The 15,840-nt window shown below is 45.5% G+C and overlaps 1 protein-coding gene across 12 annotated transcripts in view; it reads right to left on the bottom strand.

The window, feature by feature from the left end:
* Positions 1-5,240, bottom strand: part of Ncam1 (neural cell adhesion molecule 1) — a 294,019-nt gene extending 288,779 nt beyond the window's left edge. For 7 of the 12 annotated variants that reach the window (XM_075965976.1, XM_075965980.1, XM_075965978.1 and 4 more), the window contains exon 1: positions 4,721-5,104. In XM_075965976.1, coding sequence (XP_075822091.1) covers positions 4,721-4,772 — 52 coding nt within the window. In that variant the 5' untranslated portion in view covers positions 4,773-5,104. Of the gene's footprint in view, positions 1-4,720 lie in introns of all 12 variants that reach the window. The other 5 variants (XM_075965984.1, XM_075965979.1, XM_075965981.1 and 2 more) reach the window with 5 other exon arrangements.
* Between the last annotated feature and the right edge of the window lie 10,600 nt (positions 5,241-15,840).

The following is a 15,840-nucleotide window of genomic DNA, read 5'->3' as shown; positions in this document are numbered from 1 at the left end:
TAGTACAGGGGAGTGCTTTACGAGTGCCTTTGTCCCCTCCCCAGCTTCAACTGTTTCAGCAGATAGATCGGGACAGGTGTAGCTAGCTCCTGCTTCCCTCGTCAATTGGTTCTGGTCTCTGTCATCACGGACCCACGATTGTCAGAGAAAGTTCAAATGTCCTTCAGCAACAGGTACTCAGTCACTCATTTCCCACAAAGTTGGGAAAGACTGGAAAATACCTTTGGAGGTCGGCCAGCAACACTGAAGCCACTTGCAGTCTGGAAAGTGGCCACAGTTCTTTAACAACGATGATGCAAATAGGGGGAATTCATCAAGCTAATATGAAACATGGCCTTCATCATTTCAAAATAAATAAATAAAGTGGGTGCACCAGAAATCCCAAAGTCCATTTCTCAAGCAGCGTGAAGTTTACAGATGCTGACTATAATTTAAGAAACTGAGTTCTGGCAACAAGAAAAACATCTGTCCTAGTAAAGATCAGATTCTGACTGACAAAATGGTGCTATTTATTTTGAAAGGCAATTAAGACATTGTTCCCAGTGACAGGAAAATTTAGAGATTATTTACATTGAGTTATAGATTACCTATCAGAAGAATTCAATTAATGATAAGTATACTCCAAAGGGAAGCACTTCAAAGGCTCTTAGACGCGGGGGCTCCCTGTAACTAATTTCTCCCTTGGATTACTTGCTGACTGGAGTCAATAACCGTATCTGCTACAAATAGCACGCCAAAGCCTTATTTTTTCTTGATATTGTTGGGTTGGTTTTTGGGGGTGGGAAGGCATTTGCCTTGATTTTTCTTCTTACATGCATTTATTTTTGTCATATGTGTAAAGGTCAGAGGGCAACGTGCAGGAATCAGTCCTCTCTCCTATCATATGCAGTTCGAGGATCCATCTCAGGTCAACAGGCCTGGTGACAGATACCTGGACCTACTAGGCCATCTTGCCTGTTAAGACCCTACTTATCTTAATTTTTGATCAAGTTTAGGGAAGTACTTTGCCATTAAATGAGCAAATTCTTAGTTTAACTAACTGATGTGGAAAGACCTGGGAAAACTGCTTTCCTAAGCAAAGACCTGAGATACAGCTTTCTGGTGTTCTAACAACATTGTTAAAAAAGAAGAGACCTAGTAGGGCCGTGGTGGTGCACACCTTTAATCCCAGCACAGAAGTGAGGCAGAAGCAGGAGGACCTCTGTGAGTTCAAGGCCAGCCTGATCTGAAGAGTGAGCTCCAGGACAGCCTGAAATACACAGAGAAATCCTGTTTAGAGAGAGAGAGAGAGAGAGAGAGAGAGAGAGATATCGATCCGAGGTAAAGGTACCTAGAAAGAAGGGCCCAAGTTCAATCCCTTGGTGGAAGAGAAATGCAGTAACATGGCCAGCATGGGATAAATGGGAACCTGGCAGGCCAGGTAGATCATCACGACTTTTGTCGTGGCAGAGCTCATGGCTGCTATATCAGCACTTGGAAAGATGAAGCAAGAGGATCCTGGTCTAGATAGTGAGTTTCAAGCCAGTCAGGTCTATATAAAGATCCTGTCCCCCCGTCAAAAGCTGAACAGAAACAACACCATAAAATTCACCTTACAGAAAAACTGAAATAAATGCAGGGCCATATTTCCACAATTCAGGATTATAATCTCCATTTGTCTTTAGTGTTTAAATGAATTCTCAGCTGTTTTCAGGGCTTTTAAGTGTGCTAAAATTTACTGACAGCAAGATGTTTTTGGAAAGAATCAGGAGTGCTAAAAGATTTTCCATATTAAGTATGGCTTTATTATGGTCCTTTAAATTCTGATCAAACTTCACATTTCCTACTGTATATGAAAATCAGTGTAAAAAATAGAGATCTGTTGCTCTTTCAGACTGATGAAATGCATCTTCAGTTGTTTAGCAAGAAATATTGGATATGTGGTATGTGTATGATGCGTATGTTGCCTTTTGTACTAAATTTATTCTTTCTTATAAGCCTAGTGTTATCTTGCTAGAAAATGATTTCTACCTATTCCTTAACTCTTATAGGCTATACCATCAAAGGACTGGAATTGTCAACTACGCACCGTTTCGGATCATTCAAGCACGTCATTCCACCAACCAACATTCAACAGACACTAATTTACTATGCAATTATGCAACCTGTCCTTTTATTCCTAAGGGGGCAGAAGACACCTACAGCCAGACTCGGCAGCATTTCGTTTGTTATGCGTTAGGCTATTCATTGAGGAGCCCTAAGGTTAGCGTTTCATCTATCTAAATTTTTCATGTGCACCAATAACGGAGAGTTGAATTATACCATTGTCTGTGGATACCCTTCAACATCTGCAGCCCCAAACCGGGAGGGGATGTGCATATAACCCTTTGACTTGAATTCTCTGGATTTATTTTTAGGCTGGTAAAAGCAACACTTTAATTGAAAATTCTCTTTGTAAAACCACTTCTTTCTTTTGTTAAACAGTCTAGTGTGTGCTTTTTTTCTCATCGTCACCGTCTGGTCTTAGGGGCAGAATAAGGATGCTGTCGTTTCAGGGAACCCTGGTCAGGATGCCAGCCTTGCCTGAGCATCCGGGAACACGTCAGTATTGGATTCTCTTTCTCAGCTTCCACGCGGGATCCAAACCCTGAGGGTTACACCCATCTCCATCATGGAGAAGACCACCAGGAGATCCTAAAAAGACGCAACATGGAAGACCAGGTCTCCATTGTCAAGCTCCTATCCAGAAGGAAAGTCTCAATAAACACACCCTAAGAGGGGGGCCACCTCATAGGAGCCACAGAGAGCGCCACAGAGAAGGGAACGCCCCTGCCAGCCCTGGGCGGTGGTACCGAGGAGCCAGTCGGCACTCCCTGTCAAGACACGCCCTACCACGCCTCGCCACGCCCCTCCAGTCCAGCTTCTAGTCCTTGGCCAGAGGGTCAGCGCACGCGCGCGTCTGCGCTCCGGGCCACATCTTGGGGGCTACTGTCCTCTGCGCTCTGAGGCAAAGCGCTGGGGAACAACTGTGAACCATGGAGGGGGAGCCGGGATGCTACAAGCCAGCGTGAAAGAGACACGAGTTAGCAAGCATGAGCTGACTGGATTAAGAGATGTTCCAGTGCCCATCTCCTCCCCATTTTATGTCCCCAGAAACTCCCTGGCAGCTAGAAACAGTATTAGGGCGGGGTCTCTCCCGGCGGGAGGCGAGCGAGACCGTTAAGCTAGAACACCCGGAGACCGTCTTGGCAGCTCGGGCGCCACCCGCGCCGCAATAAAAGCCTCTCGCGGCTTCCCGCCCAGCCAGCCTCGCTCTGATTGGTCGCAGACCGGAGTTGGCTGGAGGCGGTGGCCCAGCTCTGCTCTCCTGTTGCCCACAGAGGGGGGCGCGCTGGGTGCTCCCGGGCCGCCCTGTGCACTCCCCACCCAGGGCTCAGCGCTCCAGGACAGGTACTGCCACATTTGACAGAAGCGACAGGCAAGCGCTGCCCCCCACGCCTAGCCTGCTTTCAGCTGGTGCTTGGCAGCACACGCCCCCCGCCCCAGCTGTCGGCCCATCCCACCCAGCTCTCGACCCGGGCCCAGCGCCCTTTTCTTCCCTCTCTCCCAGTTCGTGGGGACGCAAAGCGCAAATCCTTGGGTGGTGTAAAGGGAGCAGCTGGAGAAAAGGGTGAGCACACTAAAAAATTTTTCAGGGAAGACGAAATGCAATGCGCACCCCCCTCCAGGATGCTGAGAGTCTCTGGGCGGCGGCACAGCCCCCGCCACCCGCGACAGCATTGCTAAGGTCTTTCTCCCGAGCGCCCCATTGTTCACACTTTGCCAGGATCAGAAACATCGCCCAGAGAAAGGAGACTGGGGCGAGGTGTCTCGGGCAGCTGGCTACCTGCCATTCTTCGCTGGCACCGCGCAACCCTGGGCTCGCGGTGCGTGTAAAGGCACACGCGCGCACACGCGGGCGCGCACACACACACACACACACCAGGCAGCTCGGATCACGCCCTCCTCGCCCTCCGCCCCTCTGCACTTCCTCCTGTCAAAACGCGGCGCTGGACCCTCCCATCCCTCAGTGCTCCCGGCCGAGGGCAGGCTTTGCAACTACCCAGCAATTTGGCAAATGAAAAACTAACGTCATTTGCACGGGGGTGCAGGAACGACCACACGGCCCTGCGGTGCTGCCCAGGGTTGCCCCATTTTGCAAACCGTTATTCGGGGTGGGGAAGAAGGGGGAGTACACGAAGGCGGCAAGCCCCACTTTATCACACCCCAGGACGAAACGATAAGGGGAAGCTGCCCCAGCCTTATTGTTCACTCTTCCCGAAGCTTGACAAGCCCCTCTTGGTAGAGGATGAGCCCGGGGGCGACACCACCCGAGTCGCGCATCCCCACCGCCCGCCTTCGGGGAAGGCGAAGCAGCGCTCCCTATAACCACAGCATCTCGGTCCCATACTCCTGTCCCACCTCCGCGGGCACACAAGTGGGAAGGGCGTGCGCGGCAGCCACCGAGCGGGGAAGCAACCGCGTCCAGCGCCGTCCCGGAGGGCACGGGCTTGGCTGGACAGCAAGGACGATGCGATGCGCTCCCTTCTCAGCTCAGTGAAAATGCTAGGTCTTAGCCTTACACACACACACACACAAAACCCTCCAAAAGAACCGTACTCTTCGAGGAGAGGGAGGAAGGACAGGGGCAAGTGGACAATTAGCAAACCTGATGTAGAATTTTTAAAAAATAAAAATGTACCTGCAGTTCCCAGGAAAAACAAAGTCCAGATGAGATCCGTAGTTCGCAGCATTGTAAACTGCAGGCTGGAAGGGATGTTCTGGCCGCGGTAAATTCTGTGCCTTCCCCTTGCTAGCGACTGTGGACGGCGGCGGAGCAACGGACCGAGGAGCAGACAATTGCCAGGCTGGGTATGATTATTTTTGCAGAATTGTTTCCTGCCAGCCACTGCCGAGCTGCGTTCACGCGCTGAGCGGAGAATGAGTGACAGTCCCAGCCTCAGCACACTGGCAACTCGGAGATCCCTGCGCTGGCCCGGGTTGGCTTTGATGGAACTGGGGATGCGAGCGACGGGCGGGGGGCGGAGGTGAGAACCTCACTGTGTCCTTCCACCACGCCGACCACAAATAGTTCCTCACATCCAGGAGGTAAGAGACAGGGGAGGCAGATGCGGTCGCCTGCAAAACGCGGCCTGGAATGATCGCGGGGAGCCGGGCTCTTCCACTCGCATCCTTGCAGGCTGAGCTGGGATTTCTTCTTTCCACCCTTTTTCTTCCCTTATTCATGCCTTCGCAGATCCTTCTGCCCTCCAGCGTTCCTAAATCAGGAATCTGAACATTTTAATAATTACCAAAAGAAATAAAAAAGAAAAGAATTTTTTGATTTGGGTTAGATTTTCAAAGTTGTGGGGACACCCCCCCCCCGTTTAGTTACTAAAGTCTTAGCAATAGGAAGCATAGGGCTTCATTCGTAAGTGAAGGAATATGGAAATTTGGAGAGAGAGGAAGGTTGCAGAGGTTTGTTTTGTTGTTTGTTTTCTCTGGGCTATGAGGTTTACCTTCCCACAGAGGGAGCAACTCACTCAGTAGCACATCTCAGATCTGCAAAGTGGGGTGGGGAAGCCAGTCAGAAGTAATATCCAGAAATAACCAGAAACTGTTGACAAGTATTAGAATCCTGACACCCCACCACCACCACCACCATCTTCCCCTCTGACTTTTCTGTAGGCATTATGGCCTAGGAGCAACAGTTCTTCAACAGGGCATAACCCCCATTCTTAAAGCTATGAACATGCAATATGACTGAGCTATCAGCCCAAAGACTTCCATTAACCATTCGGCCTTGTTTGTTAAGAGAAGGGGATGGGGAGCAGAGTAAAATCAGCACACATTCGTACCTGAACAGAGCTTGAGTTGTACAAGACAGACAGATGAGGGTGTTCTGGAAGGGTCTTGACTATGTTAGCCTTGCACAGTGACATCCTCCAACAGAGGAAAGCATCAATTCACCCATGCGCCCTCCCATTTACTTCACGGGGCAGGCTCCTAGGTGCCATAGCATTTAAGAAAACCACCTTCTTCTGACTGATCAATCACCTTTCAGCTCTCCTATCTCCTGTAAAATGAACCAGGTAGACCACATCAGGTGCTGGGGGTTCCAGGGATTCATGGGAAGCACTCTCTTCTCCCCCAGGAACCTTTCCCTTTCCCTTTTGTAATATTTACCTTACCCTGATTATAAACAGTTCAAAAACACAAAAAAGCATAAAGGCTCAAAGAGTATCTCTATGCCCCACAGAGTCTAAAGATATCCACAATTTTCCTAAGTCTTCTATATATGCCAACAATTGTGTGTGTGTGTGTGTGTGTGTGTGTGTGTGTGTGTGTGTGTGTGTGTGATGCAGGTGTGCATGTGTGTATTAGTAGGTGTGTATGTGTGTAGATGTCAGAAGATAACTTTGGGTGTTGTTCCTCAGGCACCGTCCACCTTTCTTGAGAAGCCTCCCTCCCCATCCTGGAGCTCTCATCTAGTAGCCTAGACTGGCTGGGTAGTCACCTCTAGAGACCTGTGTGTCTCCACCTCCCAAGATCTGAGGCTGAAAGCACACTGCCACACCTGGCTTAAACAAACAAACCAAACTGGCTTCTGGCGATTAAGCTCAAGAACTCCAGCTTGTAAGACAAGCAATTTACAGTCTGAGCTGCCTCCTTAGCCCTGCGTACAATTTTTATAATTAGCACATTCTACTAGCAATCTGAAGCCTGCTGATTTTTCCTAATGGCATATAAGCATTTCCCTGCAGCCATGAGAAGAGCTCTCTAAATAGCTCTATAATATTTCCTCTATGGATGTCTCCATAGCTCTCCCCCCAACACTGGGTGTTTGATAATATAAATAATACCTTTATGAACATCAACTCAAGTATTGGTTGGGTAGCCAGTGTACTTAGCCCTGTGTTTGATGTAATGGATATACATCTACTATAGCGTGATCTGGAATGTTCCTCCAAGGCCCAGGAAATTGAATCTTGGCCCCTAGAGTGGCTTAAGTAGGGCAGGATAGAACATTCAGTGGTGGGGACAAGAAAGACACAGGATCACTTGAGGTTGTACCTTGAAGGGGATATTGAGAACCTTGTCCCTCTGTACTTTCTAATGACTATGAGCTTTTTTTTTCCTTCCTCGCAATCCTTACTTGGTGTGTTTTTGCACCAGGCCCAAAGGCAGCAGGATGAAGCCGCCACCGACTGAGATCTCTGAAACCATGAACTAACAGGAACTTTTCCTCTCCATAAGCTGTTTGTGTCACATATTGTTCACAGAGACAGAAATCTGATTCTTCTGCACATCACATGCATTTATATAGACTTCTGGTTGCTGTCTTTGTTTCCACAATGTCTTTTGCCATTGTGTAAAATGACCACATTATACCTTCTAATTTTATGTGAACGAATATATCAGACTCTTTTCTAATGAAGTTTTCAGTGCAGAGAAAAATAGAGTAGGCCGAGGGTGGAGAGGAGTGAAGGTTGGAGCACCCAAAATAAATGTTTTCTAATTTTACCACCCAGCGTGAGACACACCCGTCCCTGCAAACCTCGCTTCTTATAGCCCACGTCAGTAGAAGTAGAAGATTCCTCACTACTTTTCTCCCCCAAATGTCCCTATTTTTAGCCTTTAGATGTAGACAAGTGTGGAAATCCTATCTCACTTCAGCATGAATAGACTTTTTTCTTTTTGTCTCTCTCCAGCCCCTCCCATTGCCGTGTAGCTGTTCGCTATTGTCATGACTCATTCTAAAATTCTGTTCCAGCTACTCCAGTCTCCAATCCTAGAATCTCTCTGATGTTCCTGTAACAGGAGGGACTGCTGGTCCCCAGTTCTTCAGCTCTCTTCTGTGTTCTTTTTTCACACTCTTCCCACGAACCATTTTTCTTCAATTTGATAAAGCCATGGCTGTCTGTATACCTTTGTTGAGAGATAGATAGATAGATAGATAGATAGATAGATAGATAGATAGATAGATAGATAGATAGATAGTGCCTAGGCTGTTAGGCACACATCAGTAAGCAACTCTCAGTGCCCTTAGGATCCATGTAGGGGAAGGAGACATTAAGACTATGTGTAGGAAGGGAGATTTACTTGTGTCATCTAAGAAGACAGCCACAGAAAGAGGCCCCCCAGAGAGCCAGGTCAATGTTGGAATTGGGAAGTTCTAGTTCCCAACAGTGTAGCAGGAAAAGAAACAAAGAGACTTCCAAGAAGCAAACAACAGAATTTCAAAATGTTCCCAAGACTAGATCTGAGGTAGAAGAAGAAACATGCTCCTCTCCTTTTTGTTCCACAGCTATCTACTGAGTATCAGGCGCTGCTCTAGACACAGAGTTTGTAGCTCTGGGCTTGCATTCTGATGGAGTATACATAAGATAAATCATTAGACCTCTAGTAGAGAAGCCATGATAAATATCAAAGAGAGGAAGAGGAAGAGGGGAGAGCCGTGGGAGTTCCAGGTTACAAAGGAGTTGTTCTTTGGATAGGAGACATATAAAAAAATAAAGAAAGGTTTGAGATCAAAGCTTCCTATGTCAGCAGTTGAACAGCTGATGGTGACAGGGACAGGAAATAAGAAAAGAAGGGAGATTCAGACAAGGTGGTAACCACAGGAATAAAGATGCAGCTCTGGAAATTCTCTGTCTCAGGCCCAGAAAGTGATTTCCAGTAGTGACGTGCAGGACACAAGAGACATTACGTTGGCGTGGGTGTTTCTTGGTTAAAGGTATGTGCCGGAGGAGTCACCAAAGTAATAGAGAAAAAGAAGGGAAAATGAAAATTGCTAAAATACCTAAAAGAAGCAAAAACTTTCAATGTAGTTAAAAATAAAACACAGTTTAAAAGACCTTCTAGGGTTTGCAAGGCCTTTTGTGGGCTCTGGGAGAGCAGATTTGTGGAGAGATAGGAAAAGAGACATCTCTATCCTCAGGATAAAAGGATGAGAAAGAAGGAGGAGCCAGAGAAGGGGAGCATTGGTTCCAGTGATGGCAGAGGATGTGGTACAACAACAACAAGAAACAAAAGGAAGATAAGTTTGAGAAAGAAGGAAGCTTGAAAGGGGAGTTTCTAGATTTTGTTTTCTTTATTATTATTTGCATGCTTATTTTTCAAAGCTACAGTGGAACCAAGGTCTTGCATATGCTAGGAAAGTGTTTGACACCTGACCTACCTCCCATCTCTCTCTGCTTCTGTTTTCATATGATGATGGTGTTCTCTGGTTATAAAGTAAATTAAAAAGTAAATTGAATTGGTTGCCAATTCCTGCTCACACTCTCTGTGCCCATATACACTAACTCAACACAAGAATGTTTTTAATAAGTGAACTTGGTCTAGGTTCTAGTATAGTGTCTCCATTTATACCTGGTTTTCCTATTTCTATTGTTAAGGAGACCCCTGTCTTAGTTAGGGTTTCTATTGCTGTGAAGAGACATCATGATGATGGCAACTCTTATTAAAAAAAATAACATTTATTTGGGGCTGTCTCACAGTTCGTAGATTTAGTCTATTATCATTATGGCATGACATGGTGGCATGCAGGCAATCATGGTGCTGGAGAAGGAACTGAGAGTTTTACATCTTTATCCCCAGGCAGCAGAAGGAGACTGTGTCACTAGGCCTAGCTTTAAAATATAAGACCTCAAAGCCACCTCCAACAAGGTGACACACTTCCTCCAACAAGGCCCCACCTACTCCAACAAAGCCACACCTCTTAGTAGTGCCCCTCCCTATGGACCAAGCATTCAAACACAAGAGCCTATGGAGGTCATCATTTCTACTCCAAACACCACAAACCCTAAATATGATTCCACGGTTCAGAGCTATCCTAGGTTTTTTTTTTCTTAATGACCTAGGTAAAATGTGTTCTCAGAAGCTTAAGAGAAACATAGTAAATGACCCAAAACTAAAACAAGATAGAAAAAAAATGTGTCTGTCCAAAGTGCTGAGGATGATCCTGGAAAGTATTAGGACCAAACGATAAAACGGGGCGCATAAATCTAGAAAGCGAAAGCTCCCACTTCTCTCAGTACTGAGCTCTATTGCAGAATGGGGTGGAAGTAGCCTCCTACCCTCCCTGTTCAAGATTGAGCCAGGCACTGATTAAGAAATTCTGGGTGTTCATCGGTAATTTCACATGACTAGCACTGGGACCTTCCAAAGCAGAGGACTAAGACAGGGATAAACTCAGAAGTATGGTTTCTCTGTACAGTTTGCACACTGCACAACTTCAAAGCCTGCCTTTTAAATCCCACTTGTCATATATTAATATAGTTGTTATGACAATTTTTTTTCTGGCATACATTGAAGTAATATGTTGAGGAAGGAGTGCTGTTTTCTTCTGCTCTCTTTCTTACTGTGGAAGTAAGGAGCTTACTGGAGAGTGCTTTGGGGATCACCTTCTGCACAGGAAGGGAAGGAAAACAGGCCAGAAAGAGAGAAGGAAAATGGGGAGGCATAAGAAGGCCTTAAACTGCCCTCTAAGGGTTCCAAACCCTTTACATTGAACAGTCACCAGACTCGGGCCACCTCTGGAATGTGACCTTCAGCTTTGAGCAATAACCAAGGGACAGCTGAGAGAGGAGAGCAACCCCTGACCCTGCAGGGAGAGTCCAGGCTGCTTGGGATAACACCTGCTACCAGGAGTTTATCTGTAAATGAAAGTATCAAGTTAGAGAAAGCTAGCATTTCCCTTTTCTGTAGCTGTAAAATGTAAAATGTACATAACAATTTGTTGCCATTTTAACAGGGAGAGCTCTTGGCATTAGGTACATGAGCACGGTAGAAGTATCACCAGCAGCCAGCCCCAGAAACTGCTCATCTTCCACAGCTGAAACTCTTTCCCCTGTGACATCCCATCTCCAACCCCCACTGTGTCCCCTGGCAACCACCGAACCATGTGTTGCTTGCATGAGGTCTCTCGTAGGGAATAATGTAAGAAGAATCATACAGCATGTATCCTTTCATGCCTGTCTTGTTTCCCTTAGTGTCCTGTGTTCAGGGTTCACCCATGGTGGAGCACATGTCAATTTCTTGCCTTTCTAAGGCTGGATAGTGTCACGCATGCCACGTTTACTTCATCTATTCATCCATGAATGGAGGAATGTTTTGGGTGTGTGTGTGTGTGTGTGTGTGTGTGTGTGTGTGTTTTCTAGTAAGAATAACACTATGCTGAACATAGGTGCATAAATATATTTGAGTCTTTGCTTTAAGTTCTCGGTGTATACACAGAAGCAGAACTGCTGCTTCACATAGTGGTTCTGCATTAAATTTTTGAGACGTTTCCAGAACCCTTTTCCACAAAGACTGCACATCATTTTTTCTCCCCAGAAAAAATAAGTGAGAGCCCTGCTTTCTCTGCATTCTTTGCTCTTTATTTTGTTCATTCTTTCTGATTCTTCCTCCCTTGTCTCTTCAATCCTCTTATTCTTTTCCTAACCAGCCCACTGTAAAGAGATGAAGTGATACCTTAGTGTGGACTTGCCTTGCATTTCCCCGATGCCTGTTGATATCAAATACCTCTCCATATGTCTATTGGTCATTTTTACATTTTTGAAGAAATGACTGTTTAAGTCTTTCGAAGCTTGTTTTTCGGTTAGGGTTTTTGTTTTGTTATTGCTAAGCACAGAGATCCTCCATGTAAGCTAATGTCAGACATATGATTTCAAAGTGTTTTAACATTGCATGGGTTGCTTTTTTTTTTCCCCTTGCTGGTCCATCTTCTCAGACATAAAAGTTTAAATGTTTCATGAAACTTAACTATATTTAAACTCTTATTGCCCAATCTTTTTATGCCATACCCAAGAAATTAGTGCTGAATCTATATCGCTTTAGCTTTCCCATATATTTTATCTTAAATGTTTTAAGATATTTAGCTCTAATATCTAAGTCTGGCATTTATTTCAAGTTAATATTTGTAGATGGTAATTGATGAGAATATACCTCCCACCGTGTGTTTGTGTGTGTGTCCTACTGAGTTGGGGAGTGAGAGTGCGTGTGTGTGTGTGTGTGTGTGTGTGTGTGTGTGTGTGTATGTGTGTGTGTGTGTTTAGCTTTCCCAGCTCTACCATTTGTTTAAAACGTAATTGTCCTTTTCCCATTGAATAGTCTTGGCACCCTTGTCAAAATTCTTGTGGCCACCTAAGCTCACACATAGTAGTTCCGTTGGCCTGTACACCTACCTTTACATTGATGCCAGTCTAGTTTGGCAGTCATATTTTTCTGAAGTTTTAAAATCATAAGATGAGAGAACGCAAGCTCATTCTCCTTTTCCAAGATCCTTTTGACCATTCGAGGTTCTTTAGGATTCCACATGAATTTTCGGATGGATTTTTCTTATTTTTTGGTAAATCCTATCTTGGGTTTTTAGTAAGAATCAAGGAGTGCTCTCTTCTAATCTTCCCAGAATTGTGGTTTGGCTCGGGTCATCTCGGATATGTGTATACTGCTGAGATCTTACTTCAGCGCTACGGGAAACCGAGTCACAGAGGACTGTCACAATTGCTGATCTGGGTATTCTCCTCTTTACTATACATATGGCAGGGTGAAGCAGGATAACAATCATATGAATCAGACCATGTGTATAGCTGGCACTGGGCAATTACAGTACGCTAGCAAAGAAAATACAGGTTTGAGTGTTTCCTTTGTTCTATGCTGAATTCATATCCCAAGACACCTAACTTCTTGTTTTGTCCGAACAAATAAATACACAAAAACTCTAGAATAAGTGATATAAAAGACTGGAGAGCCTATGCCAAGGTCTTCAAAAAAAGTCACAAAATATGGCTGGGTTTTCAATAAAACCCTAATTTTCTTTCTTTGTCTATCTTATTTACTTTGCTATTGCAGAAAAGAAGCACCATTGCCAAAGAAATGTATAAAAGAAAGCATTTAATTTGGGTCTCCTGGGTCTAGAGCTTAGAGTCCGTGACCATCATGGAAGAGAACACAGCGGCACGCAGGCAGGCATAGTGCTGAGTAGTAGCTGAGGGCTTACAGGATCCACAAGTGTGAGGCAGAGAAAAAGAGAGAGATAACTGAGAATGGTGTGGGCTTTTGGGAACCTCAAAACTCACCCCCCCCAAGTGGCACAGCTCCTCCCACAAGGCCACACCTCCTAATCCTGCAAACAGTTCCACCAGCTGGAGGAGTAAGCCTTCAAATACGTGAGCCTCTGTGGGCCATTCTCAATAAAACCATCACACCCAAATCTTGACAATTCATGGCCAAAATCCCAGCTTCTCAACCTGTAGGCGCTAGATATTTAGGTAAATGAACTTACAACTGCAAATTGTCTTTTTTTCTTTTCTATAAAACAGGAGTGAGACAGCAGCTGTCTTCCAGACTTAGTATAATGCGGATTGGGGTGATATTCACAGAGGGGTTAGCGTAAACAGACACTTTTTCAGCAGCGGTGTGGTGAACATGTCACGTTCAAAGCATTGTGTCAATAGCTGGGAAGTAGAGAGAAGGAGAAAGGCAGGGAAAGAAGGAGGGGAGCAAATAATAAAATGTTTATAGACTCATTAAGGTAAATAAATGGAGATGACTAAATAAAATTAAATTAGATTCATGGAAGAAATAACCATTATTCCTTGGTAAACAGTGACAGGAATAATTTGCATTTTTTCAGAGAAGGTTCCTTGGAGGAGGTGAAAAACTGCAACTCAAGATTTGTGCAGAACACAGATGCATTCCAGAGGTATCCAAAGACCCCTGACCTCAGACAAAAATCTGAATGCATCCAGAAACTAATAGAATACCGTAGTGGTCAGAATGACAACAGGGGAGGGGCTGAGAGCAGGGCAGTACACAAGAGCCACCTTGAGGACTAAAGGAAGGAGTTTTGGTTTCATTCAAAGTTCAAGGAAAGCCTATTGGAGTATTTTTAGCAATCCAGGGATGTGAGCTGCCTTGGGCGAGCTTAATAACCAATAATCACTTCAGTTGCTGGAAGGGAGAATAACTTGTGGGGAGGCAGGACAGAGTGTGGGGGACCCAATCAGAAGCCCCCACAGGAATCTGCAGAAAAGATGATGGTGCCGAGGGAGATGGTGGCAGGGGGTGGATTGACCTAATTTGTTGGTGGGTGTGAGAAAGAGAAAGGAAGAGATGAAACTGTTCAAAATACACAGGGAGAATGTGTATGGCCAGGAGAGAAAAAGGAAGAAGGTTCGGGTTTTGATGAGTGGCGGCTCCCTGTGAGAGAGATACCCCAGAGAGCAAAGATACTATCAGGCTAGTGGACAGACAAGAGTCTTAAGTTCAGAAGAGAGGTCACCACAGGACATAAGTATTTCAGAGTGAGTCATTAGACTCTAACCTGGGAGAAAGATGGCGTGACCAAATATGGAGGAGGGTGGGAGAAGGAGAGAAAATGGCTCAAGTTCTAACACTGAGAATCCAGTGAAACTGAGATAGGACATGGGAGAGGCAGGAAGTCCTCATAGAGACAGTGGTGTCTTGTGACCCAGAATCTAGCATAGGAAGCTGTGCCATTCTGATAGAGGCTGCTTAGAAGCCAAGTGAGATTTGAAGATACTGGGGTGACTGAGAAGCTTAAGAAGAGCAAATACACTCTTGGGGCTCCAAGTGAGAGCTAGCGAAGACTAGCTGGAGGAACAATAGCACTGGGCACCCACCCAGCCTTCCTTTGCCTTCTGTGACAATAGAATAGATCCAAATTATCAGGAGCTTAGGCTAGCTGATCAGCCCGTCTGACTCAGGAACGCTTTGTTGCCTGTGATGTTTCTTTGGGGCTTTGGTTGTTGTTATGGTGACGTTTTGTTTTTATCGAAGTAGGGTCTTATTAGGAGGACTACAAAGTTGCAATCCTCTTGCCTCATCCTTCTACATGCTCTAAATCCTGGGATTGTAGGCCTGCACCATCATTCAAGGTTGAAATTGGTCATATTTTTAAGGACTGTCTAGCCCTTCTTGAGTAATAGCCATAAGCAGTTATAGAAGCCTAATGTCTTAGAAGACTTGACACTGAAAATGAAATTTATGCCCTGGCCAATGCTGAAGCATGCATGGGCAGCCCGTATATGGCGGTTCTGTTGAACTTGTTCACATTGGGTTTCATGGTCTAAGGTGATGAGGATGACTGACCAGGTCTCTTCCTCAAGAGAGCACCAGATCTCATTACAGATAGTTGTGAGCCACCATGTGGTTGCTGGGAATTGAGCTCAGGACCTTTGGAAGAGCAGGCAGTGCTGCTAACCACTGAGCCATCTCTTTCCCTTTCAGAAGACTTGGTAGATCAGTAATTGGGCTAAGAGGAAAGAGGTCTTTTTTTCCTCCTCCTGTTATCTTTATTTCTCTAGCTTCCTGCTCCTCCCACCCGGTCTTGTTCTTCTGTGTATTCTATGATGCACTACTGTCTTTTATCACACTCTAGAACAACACTGGGCATCAGTTCGAGGATTAAGGAAAGAAGGAGCCTAGTGGGTCCTTCTGGGCTCACCTGACTCTTTGGAGTCAGAGACCCATCCAGGAAATCTGCGCTACTCTGTCTCCTGAGCATGCTTAGAGAAGGAGAGAAGAGACAAGGAGATGAAAAAGTAAGATGACAAATGTCCCTATGGGTAGCAAAGTCATCACACCATTCCCTGACTAGCGTCAACAGCACTACTTCTTTGCAAAAAGAACCATTTCCCATTTCTGTCTTGGAGAGTCACTGCGCTGTGTGTCTCTTGGGGGTGATAAAGAAACATGGTGCCTCAGAGGACAGTGCTATTAGATCCTACAAAGCTCTGAGCTTCAAGCTTCAAGCAAGTATAAAACAACCCCCACCCAGGCCTTTAAAGACAAGCA

Source organism: Microtus pennsylvanicus, chromosome 3 (assembly GCF_037038515.1).
Source record: "Microtus pennsylvanicus isolate mMicPen1 chromosome 3, mMicPen1.hap1, whole genome shotgun sequence".
NCBI classification, from domain to species: Eukaryota; Metazoa; Chordata; class Mammalia; order Rodentia; family Cricetidae; genus Microtus; species Microtus pennsylvanicus.
Note: the sequence above shows the minus strand (reverse complement) of the source record. Positions and strands in the feature narration are given on the sequence as shown.